We start from the raw sequence: 16,114 nt of genomic DNA on the forward strand, positions 1-16,114 counted from the left end.
TGTTGAATCCATGCTGAAATATGTTAGATGTTTCATTGTTTTTATTGTAATTTTAGCGCTCGGCAGTTTTCGTAAACAAGGGATTGTATTTTCATTTTTCGCCTTCGCCTTCAAACCAAACTTTGTTGCCATTTATGTACTTTTTTTAACAGCCGCCTCGTATATCGAAATAATTTTCTCTTAAGTAACCGTGGCGAAACGGAGGTGAATAGTACTTGGCTAATGACCTCCGAGCTAGCCAATCAGCGCGCGCGAAAAGTACTACTCACTTGTGTGGTATATACTAAAATGTCATATATGATGTGTATCCAACTTTTTTTCGTCTCAGTTTGCTGCCGTAACTATCCAGTCTTGTCGTCTATAATTTATTATCTCAAGCATTTTACTGATCTAGGTCTCTCAAAGATCCGCATCTCACAAGGTCTTCCAGTTTGTGGCTGTGGTTTTTTGTCAAATTTAGAGTTTTGAACTTATTGCGATAGAGCATCTCCATAAGGTGTAGATCCATCCATCCTAAAGGTGGCTCACAGCGAAAATTTAAGGGGGCTCTGAACCCCTTCCTATAAATTTTGTAAACTTTGCAGAGGGTCTTATAGACAGGGTATACTGTTGCTATGGTAACTGATTATTTAAAAGACAACTGAGCATTAATCATTTCTTTGAAACCAGTAAAAGTAAGTACATAACATAACATAACATTTTATTCAGGAGGCTTTAACACAAATACAAAAATATGAATATGTAAAATGATAAAGAGTAGAAACAGTGATCCCTTAAATTAAAAGTGCTGGAAACGATATCAACGATGATCGCCGGCCGAATGGAAGACCTTTCGACAGGGTACTTGTCAAAAATAGGTTCAGGCAGGACAGTGCTGAGATCTTCAATCGACAAATCGACTAAACGCGTACGGGTCGAAACGAATCACGATTCGGAAAGCTGCACAAATATAAATTTTGCGTTGGCAGCTCTCATTTACGGCTCGTACATGGTGAATTGACCCATTCCTTTCCATTGTCGTTGCTTCAGTGCTTTCCAGGATACGGCTTCCAAAATGATATTTTTAATTGGCGTTCGATATAATTATTGAGGAGTGTGTGTGGCGGAGGGTGGCGACTATTTGGCAAATCAGAGAAAAGACAATAAAACATAAAGGAAAACGAGAAGAGTAGTACACCATGTAATGCTTTTGCAGAAAAAAAAAAAACAATAATGTACAGCGCAACATGAGTACAAAGCAAAACAAAACAAATCAAAGCAAAAAATAAGCCGACAAAAACAAACAAACAAACAACAACAAAAAAGACATCTTGTGACGTATTGAAATAAATTCACACAAAGACGGTTGTTCACGGAAAAAAGAAAAATACGGGTGGGAAAAAATCCCGTCAAAAAGTTTTGAAATTGCCTTCTACATCACTGTGATGATGAAAAATATCTCTCCAAAAGATCTATGACCGGATTAAACACTTCATCTTTGTAGTGGATTCCGTCCTTTGTTCCTGGTGGATACGAGTCACTGATGGGATACACATCCAACACACTGATGTTGTTTTTACACATTGCTGAGTTGGCAAAAGCATTGAACAGTTGAATTCGCTGAAATTTTGATAATAACAAAGAACACGTTAATGCAGAATCCAGCTTACTTCCTTGTTCTAACTGAGTAACTAAAACACTTTTCATGACAACTGGATGATTGTAGCTGTGGCAGCTCAACTGAACTATGATCGGTGCAATCTAAGTAAGGAAGTATCACATGTTACAAGAAAGCATACATTTGTTACACAAAATAAACGTACAGTGCTTTGCCCTACTGATGATCTTAGCCTTGTTGTGGAAATAAATTATTCCGTGTTTTCTGCACGGAGTATTTGGAATAAATACCTCCAATAAGTTTCGATAGAATCGTTCCAAATATCAATGAAATCATAAATCTGTTCAACTTTTCTTTTGTGGCGTACGCCTTCCAAAAAATACCGGCAATCATTATAGTTGCATCGTTAGTATTCATTAGGGATCTCTAAGCAAGGCCATAAATGTGCTAGAATAGCAAAAGCAGCGTAAGCTGACTGTGAGTTCGTACATCTACAACTCGATTTTATTTTATTTTATTGACAAATCCTATACCATGGGCCAAAGAAACTTTTCTCACTTTCTTTTTGGGGTAACTTCTCTATTTGTAGGATGTGGGCAAGAGAGGATTCATCCTCTCTTGATATGGGCTATCAGTATACCTCAGTGACTGACTATCGCGTAACGCGCAATCTGATTGGCTACACAGGTGCCGTCTATCGATCGATAGACGGCACCTGAAGCAATCTCGTACCCAGAGTCCTCAGGCTCTTTGGCCACCGGGTGGGCGCCAGGAAAGACTCTGGGGAACTGGAGAGTTAAAAAGTGTTGACGGACCAACGCGACTCCTCCCTGACTCCTGCAGTTCGCAAATAGATTTGTAACTGAAAGGCTTCAACGGTACCTTAGCTCTGCTTTATAATGTTTATCTTGATCATGAAGGAAAAACTAAAAAATACACTGAATTGAGGTTTTCTTAATGATCATTCTGAGCCGTTAGAAGAAGTTTTGACGGTCAAAGGGGACATACAAACTCAAAACAGCATGATCTGCTCTGGCTGCTCTCAGAACTTTCAGTGGCAACTGACAAGATTCATTTAGAATCGAAACTGCCGTCTTGCCTGAGAAACAACACTAAAAACTTGTCAGAAGAAATCGCTGAAGCATCCTAGAGACCCGCATGACAGTTACCGAAAACAGGAAACTCATTTGTAATAAAAAACCGGAAAATCGTAATCGATTCAGGCCACAAAATTTTTGTTCATCGAATAGTCATCGATTACCCATTGATCATCGCCAACAGTCAATGACTAATCAGTTGATTACCCATTGATTACCCATCAATCACTCATTGATGTCATTGATGATCGATTTGTTACGTCTGGTATGATTCAACCAGCAATGCTGTAAGTGTGAGAGACTGGTACTGAACTCACGTGATTAGTAATGAATCTGCGGGAGGCACCCATAAAGTCAGCGGTTTGTCCATGTATAGCTGTTGTGGATTTCCATACGGGGGTCCCTTTGTACTGTGTCTTCATCTCGGATATCAATGCCCGGATGACAACTTGGTAGCTTTGGAAACTAGTTGACTAGATAACAAAAACAACAAAAATGTCGACTTTATCACGTTCGACTTGATGACATAAGTTGCTCACCAACGTGGCGGCAATTTAAACCACCTATTGGTTTGTAAAGTTTTGCGACACAGTGATGAATGGTTCTGGTATAAGTTTTTCTTTAGAGGGTTAACGGCACCAATAATGACGACACAACAACAACTAAAAAAAAAAACTATTTGAAGTTCGTGTATCGCATAGAATATAATTATTTCAGTTAGTCTGAACTGTATTAAAGCTAATATTAAACAACAACAACAACAACAACACACAATTTAATATTGTCAAATGGCCTTTAATTTAACTGTGATGATAAACATAGGGAAAAAAATCATGCCCCAGTACATCACCTTGACATAGTGCGCCCCAGCATTCAGCAAAAGTGCGCTGTCATTGTCCATATCTTTCCTGAGAATAACTTGACGAAAATAGGCCAAGACTCTGGGAACATGTAGGTTCATCTCAGTGCATGTTTCTGTCTATAAAACACGACAGAGTTTTAGTGCGTTGTTTCTGTGTTAATCTATTTGTAAAGCATGTTCTGAATATAAATATTTCAAAACCTCATTAAATGAGGGAGGCATATTCTTAGTAACCGATTTCAAAGCCTCATTAAATGAGGAAGGCATATTCTTAGTAACCGATGGTATGTCGTATGACTATCCTTTATCTTCCGTACTCTTGTTGGATGCTGTAAGGTAGGTAGGTAGAGCACGCTTGAGTAATAATAATTATTTCAAACCAACTAACAGTTTAGCTGTGAATTCTAATCCAGTTTTCGTGCCTGCAGATTAGCGTGACATCGCCGTTACGACAAAGCAGATTATTTTGCAGCACCTACCTGTTCCTGTTCATAGAGTGTCTTAGGATATATCCAGTTGTATGTCGAATTACACTCCTTGAACACAGTAGAGCACAGCAGCCTGCTGGGATTGTTTATTGACTGGAAGAAGTAATTGTTTATCGAATCCCCGTATACCCACAATACACCTCTACCTGTCGAATGATTATGTTGTATTTGCTGGTTTCGTAAGCACGTGTAATCTATGAGAATGATAAAGGATTTTATTAACAATAGCACTAGCATAGGAATAGCACTTCCCGTGTTATTGACCTGAAATAAATTAGTTTACTTTTACTTGACTGATTTAGGGAAGGGAACAATGAAAATGAATTTATTTTTCAAGCTAATATACTTACATTTCTGGTCTATCTTATCTTTTAAGGATATTTATTTTTGAATTAGCGATAAGGTATTAATTAAGCACTAATTGATCGTGAGAATTATTAATTCATAACCCTTATTCCGAAACAAAAGTTGAGCAGTATATTGGCAAAATCAACAGCGTATTAGCTTAAGGGGAACGAGGTCAAGTACTCAAAGGCCCAACCTGACGAGGGCCGCAACTCATGCCTTCAACCGAGCTAACCAACAGCACTCTAAAGGTCGAATAGCTGTTAAACAACGCTATTACATTCCACACCTAATACTAATGTGCAAAAAACGAAAAAGTTTGCTTACTGTTTTTGATTTTTTACATACCTTTCGTCAAATTCATATAAGGCCTCCACTCGTACGCCGACAGGTATCTACCGAAGCCGTCCCAAAGAAGGTTACACTGGATATCACAATTATTGTCCGCTTCTCGTATGTTGTTTCGGATTTCTAGATGGGAAAATATTACTGACTAGATTTAAACTAAGCTTACTTCGCCAGCAAGAGATTTCGCCTATGTATTCGACCCCTTCCTTAATTAAGCTTAGCAGCCATATGAAACGCTAGGAAACCGAAAGAAGCCTAGGAGAGTTGGACGCTTCAAAAAGGGGACAGATGTCTTTTGAAAGGAAAACAACGCCGCAAAAAAAGAAGCTGTTAAGCGATAAAAATCCTAAAATATGGAGTATAGCAGAACTAATTGAGGAAAAAAGTACTCGACCCAAATCTAACAAATGAGATGAAACAAGAGATCAGACTCGTACTTAAAATAGATCCGAAAGCATTGTGATAAAGAACAAGCTTGGTTTCTCTTGAGTAATGGTCTCTTTGTAATGATTGAAAACTGGATCATTGTATAATAGGGATATCGAATGATCCCATTTAATTTAAAAGTGCTCGCAATATTTGGCCTTTGCTCGAATTGCTCGCAAAAATTACACGGGTGCTCGCTTGCTCGTGCTCGCAAAATTTTTGCAACTGCTCGCATGTTCGCATTCTGGTTAACATGTGCTCGATTGCTCGAAATTTCGTTAATCCTCCTTTGTAGTTATTTTTTATACATATATAAACGATAAATCAGTTATGATAGGGTTAAAACAAAAAGGTTTAAACATAAACTCTGGCTTCAGTCTTTCTTCAACAGTTCAGCCTGTAACTGTTGTTCTGTTTTGGAGGTGTCAGCCAGATTATTAGCTATTACTTGGCGTAAAACAACGTGCCCTATTAATAAAAGAGAGATTTCGGCTAGCGGAAAATTTACAAAGTACTCGAAGAACTCGCCGCTCGCCATCTGTATTTTTCTAAAGTGCTCTCTGCTCGCAAGAAAAATTTGACAACTGCTCGTGCTCGCAAAAATAAACACGCTGCTCGCATGCTCGCAAATGCTCGCAAAGGCCTTATAATGCAATTCCAGGGATTTGATTGGCTTAGCGGCCTCTATCATGCATCTCATATCCAAAGCGAGCTCGTGGAATAATTGTTAGCTGAATATAGTATGATTTGTTGGCCATTTTCTCACCTATTTTACTAAGTCGTTGGGTTGGGATAGTAAGAGTTCTCCTCTTAGCAGCTAATAGAGGTTTGTGAACGTAACCTGTCATCTCCGAGAAGAGTTTGTTACTAAAGTTCGTGTCTTTCTTCCTTGGACAATGAGCTGGAAAACATAAATAAAATTACTGAACTAACTGATCAAAGTTGGTAAAGGGGGAACACAAAACGAAATTGCGCTCATTGAAACTCATTCCTCGAAAAAAAGTGGGGAAGACGGTGAATCCGGATCGTTAGAGGAGGCCCCAGGTTCGAGTCTCTGTCCACTAGCTTGGATTTGTTTCATGGTAGTCCCCTGTTCAAATTCTCGGCCGCCACGCTTTGTAAATAGACAACTGGTAAGCCTCCCTACCACTTGGGGTTTTCAAGAAGTTTTTGCTCAAATTGTTTAAAATAATTTGGTTTATGTGGATGGCTCCACAAGCTGCTAGCTTTAAATCTAACCGTGTATAAATGAATTTGCTTTACATTACTTTTTACCCATGATGCTTGGCGCGCAAACAAAGTGTAGCCGCAAAAGTATTGAAACGTCGTTAACAAAAAAGCTTACTTAGTATCTTTATGAGTTCAACCCTAAAGTGTGACCCTTCGAATCACAGGTATTAAGGAATTTTTCTCTTACTCCAGATTTGTATTCGTTGGTGTTTGGCAGAACAAAATTCTTTTAGGACAGCATGCGTAGTTCAGAAAGAAAAGGTAAATCGCAAGTCAAAACCAACATAGCCAACTGTCTTTCCTTTAAACTTACCATTTATAAACCAGCAGTCATTTGGGGGATCAACCAGTCCACCGCACAAAGTATAATCCAGAATCATTTCGATTTTATAAACGCCAGGCTCCATAATAAGAAACAGAACCTCGTATACTCCATTGTCATGATCAAAAACTGTTCCAGCCAGATACGAAGGTCCATCCAGGTACACTCTCCAAGAGTCCCCTCCAATCGTCTTTTTCTGGGCATTATGGGTACGGGACTGTACAAAAAATCGACTGTACTCCCCCGCGGGGCGAATTTCAACACCGAATATTTCACTTGTTTCCGGCGATGTTGCCATCCTGAAAGCAAAACAATCATCCAGGGCAGTTCGAACGTCTCATTACGTCATGTAATAACTGGGCATCGGTTCGGACTGAATGAAAGTCGATCCATGACATAAAAAAAAAACGGTGCTACCCACGTCTCTCTTAAACTATTCGCTCCCAAGGTGTCACTAATCTGGCCTCTAAACAGTACCAAATGAAAGGAGAGCTAGGGACCTTTCATCTGAATGGTCATTTTAGAATTTTATCCCAAGTTTATATGCCTGATGATCATGATATACGACAGGGAATAGAAATATACTCAATAGCTCTGCTCTGAATGTTTACATTCAAGGGTTTCATCTAGACTTCTGCAAGGTCCTTCGCTTCTCATTTCTGCGTGACTCGACTTGTGTTTCATCTACAGATTTCATGTACCGCGATCTTTATACCACAGGAAAACATTCATCAACAGCTTTCATCTGAATGGAAACACTTAAGTATTCTGCCCACAGACTAGAAAATTGCAAAAAGCATTGGTTGGATGATTCTGTGTCCTGGATTTCTGGGAGAGAGAACACTCAGACTGATTTTCACCAAAGAGGAGGAAATACTCTGTGAAAGGTTTGGGCCACTGGGACTCTGAAACCCATACCCTTTACCACTCATGTTGATTTGGCAAACCTTATAAGTTTCTAGACTGACACAACAGAAATTTCTAACTTATCCCACACTCGCCTCGGACTCAAATCTTATTCTAAACTAAATCTTGACACCACTGATCAGTTTACCATTAGATGTTGCCTATTCTAGACCAAAAGACCTCTTTGATTTCTATTCCCTATCCTACACTAGATTGCTTAGTTGAAAGCCAATCCCTTTATAGAGGCATACGCCAATTCTGTTGCACGGTCCGCGCTTCTGAAATTTAAATTAACCAATCAGAGTTCAACACTGGGTCAAAACCAACGTCATTGAGGTCTGCGCTCCGTGATTGGTTGTGTCAGTCAAGAGAAATTTCATGCAGTCTACACTAAAGGCACAGGAACAGCCCGGCAGGAACATGTTTAGCATGGCGCGAAATATTATTTTCATGTAGTCGACAATGAAGTGTTACTTCTATAAGGGGAGGCATTGGATGATGAATGAAAACCAGTTTTGCGTACTGCTCATACTGCGGGCTCAACTTCCGTACTTACATAAAGAAGTACTCCTCCCCTCCCCCCAAACAAGCATCACTCAGCCGATTGGGCGATCGTTGTCAATGTTTTGAATAACAGCATAACAAACAATCCAACTATATCCTTTTAAGACTACGAAAAAATATCGTGTGCCTTCTCATATGACGTTTGTTTCCGCTGTCATCAGACTCCTAAATTAGCGTCAGTACTGATTCCCAGTTTATTTATTCTTAAAAATGCTAAATCGCTTACGTGCAAAAGACAAGCCAAGGACAAGCCCAGTTAATAAAAATGTTAATGTTACTGGTATTAGATTTTCTTATGCCAGCAACATTATCCAGCATACAGGCGTCTCCAATAAGGCATAACAACATTTAAATTTAGAATCTGTTTAAAAAACATCCACGACTGACCTAAAAAAAATACTCTCAAGAGCCGCAAACTCGCAACCTCCTGCTGCCTTTGTATATATTTTAGTATTAGTATTAGTGGCATTGTACGATAGGTCTGTTCACTACTTACGCTTGGTAATGTTTTCTACTGTGTCTTCTATAACGAAGGTCTTGACAAGGTTTTTGCAGATTTTGCCAATCCAAGCGCCATTTACGCTGCCGACACCAGTTCTCCTTAAAACCATTAAATATCGATGCCTGGACCCGCGAGTGAAACATAACAAACGGGAAAATAAGGAGCCATATTTCACGCAGGAATCGCATGACAAGTTTTCGAAAATCACACACGACAAGATTCCAGGAGTAAAGCCGTCAGCATCGTAATATCATAACCTTGTCATGCTTTGCCTAAAAGTTTTTGTTCCACTCAATACCGCCTCACAGTTAAAGGCAAAAACATCACAGATAGTTTGTAGCGGTTTTAGTGCGAAAAGGTGCTGCATAAAGTATTTGGTTGAGTGTATTGGCATACTTGAATGTGTGTTAAGATGAATGTTCCTCTCTATTATTGGAGGATTTCTTTGGACACCAGCATTTTCTGTTTAATATTTTATCACTCTGTGTAATTTTTTAGTTCCTTAATTCACTTCCTTGTTAGTTTCTTTCAGGAATCATACATTCTTTATAACAATATCTGCTATACGAAACTATTCTGTTGCTGGGTTTTGTATTTGGGTAAGAAAATTCTCTTAATGTACCGTAGACTTTCCAATCTGGAGTGTTGTAGAAGACCTAAGTCAGTGAGTTACACTTAAGGGGTACTTAAGCTGTCGTACCTAACGTTTTCTTTAAAATTTTTTTATATTGGTCACATGTTGGTATACGTGGTAACTGTGGAGGTAGTGAATTCTGTCGTTTTGGGTTGGTCCCGGCCTTTTCTCTTAGTATTTATTTTGTAAATTGAGGCCAGTTTTCTCTGTCTACTTTCAAATTCCGTCTTCATGATCCTAACAGTTCCTTTTGAATTAGATTGACTCGCGGTAGATTGCATTGCGATTGGAACCTGAATTCAGTAATAGACCGTACTATAGTTGTTCCGTAAACAAACAAAACCAAAAACATACAAAATGATTCTTAAGGGATGATCACGTGGTCTGTAATGGAACAAATGAGGCCAACAAATTAGGACCATCAGGTCATTACTCAAAGAAAAAAGCACTGGAAGGAAGCTGAAGAATTTTTTTGTTACCAAGTGACGAGCTAAACTCCGTACGAGTGATTTGTGTTTTTCCTTTAGAACGTTCGGTGTACTTTTACATGGCCTTTCTTATGTGAATATTTCGTCTCAGTGGTAGCGTGGCCGAGTGGTCTATGGCGCTGGTTTTAGGCACCAGTCTCTGCGGAGGCGTGGGTTCGAATCCCACCGCTGCCAAATATTGTTTTGGTTGAACACGCTGTGAAGTAACTTGATCCCAACTGACGTTCTATAGCTAGAAAGAAGAGCAGCTTTTTTGAAGAAGATAAAAAAAAAAAAAATTGAACAGAGTCCCAGTCAGTTAAAACATTTTAAATAGAAACTTTTAGGTATACGTGATGTTAACTTAAAATCCCCCCCCCCCTCCCCGAAAATCGAGTCGAAGTCAGGAAGGGCCCCCTTAACTGCATTGACCTGCGTTTTTCAATTTTATTGAGTTAAATTTTCTTGGTCACGAAATTACGAGAACAAAGAGACAATCGTAGAATAGGATGTCATTAAAAATCAGGGTTAAGTTCACATTCGGGGGCTAATGAATGTATATTTGAACACATTTTACCGCACTTTATGGAAAATGAAAAATACTGTGTGAGTAACTAATGTGATCTGGTTATGATATTAGCAAAAGGGACCAAATTGTACTAGAAATATGAGAAAAAGCTTAACTTTGGTGATTGTGTCATGGTGAATAAAAAAAACTATTCAATAGAAAACCATGACCGACTGAAATTCAGAACAGTGCATGGAATATATTTTTTCGGAAGCAATAAATTTTAAGTAACTAGTACTTAATAAAGTCAATGTTTCCATTTTAAAATAAGAGCTGTTTTTATGTATGTACCATAGTACGAGCATACAAACAAAGAAAATCAGCTTCCTTAGAAACTGGGAAAAGACCAGTATTGCAAAAACAAGATTTACCTTTGGGGAGGTCTGCGGGCAGGCTAGTTTTCACCTGCAAAATAGCAAAAATATTTCTCTCCAATTATATCAAGTTGGCAGCGAACTGTCGCCTTCGAAGAGAATGGTGCCTTAAACCAGCGCCTTCAGTGTTTTGCATTAAGGCACTGTAAGTTAATGTAAAATCGGTGAGACTATAACTGTTGAAAATGTAAAGTGAGACTAAAAAAGCAGTTTTTTTCTAGAAAGCTAAAAAAATGGACGAATCATCTGTTAAAACTTTTATTAATAGAGAGTTATTTGAGGTATGCGCAGTGTTGACTTAATATGATCCCAAAAATCGCAATTGTTTGGACCAATTTCTTTCAATGAAAAAGAAAGTTTATCTTGGTCAAAGTAAAGTGGAACCCCGGTAATACGACCACCTTCGGGCCCTGGAAATGTGGTCGTATTAACGGGGTGGTTGGAGTAACGAGGTTGTAAAACTAAAGAAATGACTGGACTTTCAATTCGTTCGGGACACAAAAAAAGGTGTTTGTAATAACGAGGTGACCGTAAGGTGGGGCTCCACTGTACCCGTAAAAAAAATACAACCATATAGTAGGATATAATTAAAAATCAACTGAGGTGAAGTTTTGGAGGCTTTTATGGCTGATATCTATTTTAGGTGGTATCTGTTTTCCTATTTGTTCCGTAGTAACGTGTCGCGGAAGGGAATCAATACCATGCCAGTTTCCTTAGAAACTGGATAAGGGGGTTAATTTCTAAAGAAATTGCAGTACTGCGTCGGTGGGGAGTAGAAAAATATACAAAAAAGATATTCCATCACATTTATTCCAAACAAAATTAAGTTTATCAACAAAGTTGCGAACTAAAGGCAAATTGGCCATTGTAAAGAAATTGGAGTGCTGACGTTTTAATTTAAAGCGTAGCCTACTGACGAAGGCTATTAAACGCTCGGAACGTCAGCACTCGAATCTCTTTACGGTGATAAACGAAACATTCGTCCTCAGAAACTGTAAAAACAAGATTTAGTGCTTCAGAACAGCTGGTAGAAGTCTAGTTTTCTCTCGAAAGACAATAAAAGTTGGCAGCGGTGGGATTCGAACCCACGCCTCCAAAGAGACTGGTGCCTTAAACCAGCGCCTTAGACCACTCGGCCACGCTACCCACGTTACGTTGCAATATTTCCCTACACTCTGTTGACATGGAGCAACAGTCTGTGGAGCAGCAGAGCCAGATACGGGCCTGCAAGGAACTAAAATTACCAGGGTGATTTGTGTATTCTGAAGACTAGCAGGAGGAGTACATTGTATTTTAAGTGATTTTTGTTCTGAAAAATTTGATTGTTTGATAATTAATTTGTACAACATTTCTTTTGAAAATCCTGATTTATTGAGAGTATCTTTAACAACGCGTGGCAATACATTTTAAAAGGGTTTTTACTATTGTATTGGAGGGCACTTGGTCTTGTGTTATAATATAACGAGATTTCTAGAAAATCAGTGGATTTATGCACCATTGTTGCAATATTCGTTTCATATATGCTACACTTTTTCTCATGATACATTCTCAAAACACAACTGTAGCCTTTAATGTAATTTCCTTCTTTGGTCTCTTCTGGATATGAAGGTTACTTTAAATCAACAGTGTATTAGGGGTGGAGTGAGGGGGGGTGGGGGGGGGGGGGAGATGACTCCCTTAAGCCGGCGTCACACCTGGCCAGGTGTGACCGGTGCAGCGATTGCAATTTTCGCCGCAGATATCGGCGATAAAAATTCGCCGGCATTCGCCAAGTGTGCCCGTTCCCGCGATTTTGTACGCTCATCGCTGTGAATCACCAACCAATCAGGATGGGCTATTTTATCAGATTACTTTTCAAAATGGTGGATAGCAGCAACAGGATGGAGCCTGGGAACAAGCTTGAAGTGCCACGGCGAAAAAAATCGCTAAGTGCGTCTGCATCAATCGGTGGCGAAAATCGCTTGCGATCAAATTCGCCGCGATCGGCGATTTTTTTTTACCTAGTGTGTCGCCGGCCTTACCAGAGTTATGAATTCGCTGTCTCATAAGTATTTCTGGCAAAATTCCTTCACCTCAAGGATAGAGTGGCCGACTGGTCCAAGGCGCTGATTTTAGTCACCAGAGGTGTGGGCTCGAATCCCACCGCTGCCAAACTGTATTTTTTTTGTTTAAGAAGTTGTAATTAGATATAAGTTATAACCTATAGCTAAAAATTATTTTAAAACAAAAGTAGTAATGAGATAATTGCGCTTTCAAATTGTCACTGATCCCTTAGTCGCATTGAAAAATCACCCTTGTACCGGGCTCTTTTTACTCCTGCTAAAACATTTCAGCAAAAACTGTATTGACCAACGTTTTTAATTGAAATTAAAAGAAATCGTGTTATTGGTCAAATTATGACAATCATTAAAAACCAGTTAACTTTTCGTTCCATTTTGATCGCCTCTAAATCGAAAAAATAAATACACTTGTGAATGTATCCGGCGACACATATCACAGTAGTTTATGGAAAATACCAAAAATTCCGTGAAGAACTGGTGTGATTTGCTTGTAGTATCAGCAAAAGGGACCAAATTTTAAATATGTCTTTTATACTGAGAAATAGAAGAAACATTTTCCCTTTATTGTGTGATGGTGCAAGGCGAAAAAACGTGAAGACCGAAAGCAGGAAGTCTGTCTCAGGAAGATATTACAGTTTGTAAAACTACTCAACAAAGTCCATAAAACAATATATTTAATTTATGTGACAACAAACGAGAATCAACACCAGTTTCCTTAGAAACTGGGAAAGGAGCCAGTAGTGTAAACGCAAGATTTATTGGTTCAAAGCACAACTTGTCTAGTTTTGTCTTGCAATTTGGCTTAAAAATAACATATGATGGCAGCGGTGGGATTCGAACCCACGCCTCCGAAAAGACTGGTGCCTTAAACCAGCGCCTTAGACCACTCGGCCACGCTACCCTTGAGGTGAATTGCTTTGACCAGAGAGGCTATGACCTAAACCCTGTCTTGGCCTCCTTCACAGGCTTTCCAGCTGAGCGTGGAGTGCAATAAAGCGAGCCGAGCGCGGAGCGCGATCAAGATGACCTGGGAACGAGCGCGAGCGGGGGTGATGGGAAGGAGAAAATAGGAAGGGAAAAGCCTGCTAAATCCAGTATCGAAGATGTATGTGATCGAAACTGTGAAGAAAGCGTACATCTCCGGAATGACCGAGTTTTCAGACGATGAAGCGCCCCTCCCATCATTGGAAAAGATTTTAGCTGAAAGAGTCGACGATGTGGAAGTTTCCATAGGAGAATTGCCGATTCATAGTGAGTGTGTTTATGTCCTATTTTCTTCTGCGCTTGTTACATCGAAGCAACCAGCACATCTCAGATACATGCCAAACAGCTTAGCAGCGCGCTTCCTCTGCATCTTTGCCAAAAATTATTTGGTACACATCCTCGCTATCGACATCAAAATATTTCCCGTTAAAGCAGAAATTGCATTTAGAAAGCGAAGAATTCAGCTAATCAACCTCGCATGCTTCGTTAGAATTCCAACAGTACGTACTTCAAACCAAAATCATGAATAATGTATCTGCTGACCTTAGATTTCCACTCAGAAATGGAACCAATGTATTGCAAAGTTTCTCGGCCATAAAGTTCCTACGTTTTACGCGCTGCCTTCACGAATACTTTCGCATTTGCTTCCTTTTAATGGATTGAGCGCAAATGCTGGCCTAATCCATTTTCTTCAAAGAGCAACATCTCCTCGTAGTAATTCGCATCCGGAGAGATGATTTTCTTTCTTCTCGTGGCATCGTGGACTGGTCTAGAAAAATTTAGAAGAAAAAAAATCCTTCATTAAGGCAAGATTCGCCAGTCGCTCCGCATCACCTCTCTTTCCCATCTTCCCCTGCGCCCCCACTTTTCGAGTTAATTTTTTAAAATTCATTTTCTTCGGCGCGAACGACTGGGGACGAGGCAGGATTCTGCCCACGGAAACTTTGAACCTGAATGAAACTTCAGGAATTTTTCAGAATTTTATCTAGGAAAAGTATGATGTGAGCTGTTAGCGTTCATTGATGTTACAATATCATTCTACTTTTGACAGACATTCTTTTTAGAAAATTGAAGATTCCTTTTTAAAATGAAGAAAAATTTTTTTTTCATACCAAAACTTATATATTTTTGTAGCCCACATTTGTGTCCCTTTATTAGTTTTCATTACTTTTTCTTCAATTCAAGCGCTTTCCTGGACTTTTGCAATTGGGGAAATCCAGAAATCCAAGATGGCCACCATTAGACCATTTCCGAGTTGCTTTGAACCTCATTGCGAAAGCGAGGCTAAGTGCAAAGTTTTTGTTATGAAAATTAGTTTTCATTCATATGCAAACAAAACTAATTTTCATATGAAATGTTTTGCACCTAGCCTCGCTTTCATAGTGAGGTTCACAGCAACTCGGAAATGGCCTATTGGCAATCAGAAGTAATTACCACGCAATATGACATCATAACTTCTCGTTGCAGACCTCAAAGGAAACATATTTGGACCTACTATCCATCCTCCAAGTCTCATTATCATAGCTTTTATACTTGCGAAGTTATGGAAGGCCGGCCTTACAAGACAAGAAACAAATACAAAAAAAAAAGCCCGTACTAGACAGGGAAATTACACCAGAACCTTACTACCCACGTTACGTTCGTTGCAATATCTCTCTACACTCTGTTGACATTAACAGCAGTTTATGAAGCAACAGAGCCGGATACGGACCTTTAAGGAACTAAAATTACCAGGATGATTTGTATATTCTGAAGACAAGCAGGAAGTTTGTTCTGGAAAATTTAACATTGTTTGATAATTACTTTGTAATACAATTCTTTTGAAAATCCTGATTTATTGAGAGTATTTTTAGCAACGACAATGCATTTTGAAGGGTTTTTACTATTGTATGGGAGGGTACTTGGTCTTGTGTTACAATATAACAAGATTTCTAGAAAATCACTGGATTTACGCACAATTGTGGCAATAGTCGTTTCATATATGCTACACTTTTTCTCATGATACATTCTCAAAACACAACTGCAATGTCGATCTTTAATGTAATCCCCTTCTTTGGTCTCTTACGGATATGAAGGCTACTTTAAATTAGCAGTGTATTAGGGGTGGAGTGGGGGGATGAGACATTCGCCGATCGCCGTGAGGTGTGACCGGTGCAGCGATTGCGATTTTCGCCGCAGATATCGGCGATTAAATTCGCCGGCATTCGCCAAGTGTGCCCGTTCCCGCGAATCGCTGCGAATCGCCAACCAATCAGGATGGGCTATTTTATCAGATTATTTTTCAAAATGGTGGATAGCAGAGATAAGATGGAGCCTGGGAACAAGCTTGAAGTGTCACAT

At 39.3% G+C, this 16,114-nt stretch overlaps 1 protein-coding gene and 3 non-coding genes across 4 annotated transcripts; 1 reads left to right on the forward strand and 3 right to left on the reverse strand.

The window, feature by feature from the left end:
- Positions 1 to 778: 778 nt before the first annotated feature.
- Positions 779 to 9,039, reverse strand: LOC146477128 (uncharacterized). The gene is made up of 8 exons (XM_085113490.1): positions 8,682 to 9,039; positions 6,707 to 7,014; positions 5,930 to 6,064; positions 4,738 to 4,860; positions 4,036 to 4,238; positions 3,545 to 3,673; positions 3,012 to 3,167; positions 779 to 1,599 (listed from the first exon to the last, which is right to left on the reverse strand). Exons 1-8 carry the CDS (start codon positions 8,873 to 8,875, stop codon positions 1,417 to 1,419), a joined length of 1,431 nt encoding a protein of 476 aa, XP_084969616.1. The 5' UTR covers positions 8,876 to 9,039; the 3' UTR covers positions 779 to 1,416.
- An 862-nt stretch (positions 9,040 to 9,901) lies between these two features.
- Trnal-uag (transfer RNA leucine (anticodon UAG)) lies at positions 9,902 to 9,983 on the forward strand. Its single transcript has one exon. It is a non-coding gene; the product is annotated as a tRNA-Leu (tRNA).
- Positions 9,984 to 11,794: 1,811 nt separating this feature from the next.
- Positions 11,795 to 11,876, reverse strand: Trnal-aag (transfer RNA leucine (anticodon AAG)). Its single transcript has one exon. It is a non-coding gene; the product is annotated as a tRNA-Leu (tRNA).
- Positions 11,877 to 13,609: 1,733 nt separating this feature from the next.
- Trnal-aag (transfer RNA leucine (anticodon AAG)) lies at positions 13,610 to 13,691 on the reverse strand. The gene has a single exon. It is a non-coding gene; the product is annotated as a tRNA-Leu (tRNA).
- Positions 13,692 to 16,114: the final 2,423 nt, after the last annotated feature.

Source organism: Pavona decussata, unplaced genomic scaffold (genome assembly GCF_977016875.1).
Source record: "Pavona decussata unplaced genomic scaffold, jaPavDecu1.1 SCAFFOLD_71, whole genome shotgun sequence".
NCBI lineage: Eukaryota > Metazoa > Cnidaria > Anthozoa > Scleractinia > Agariciidae > Pavona > Pavona decussata.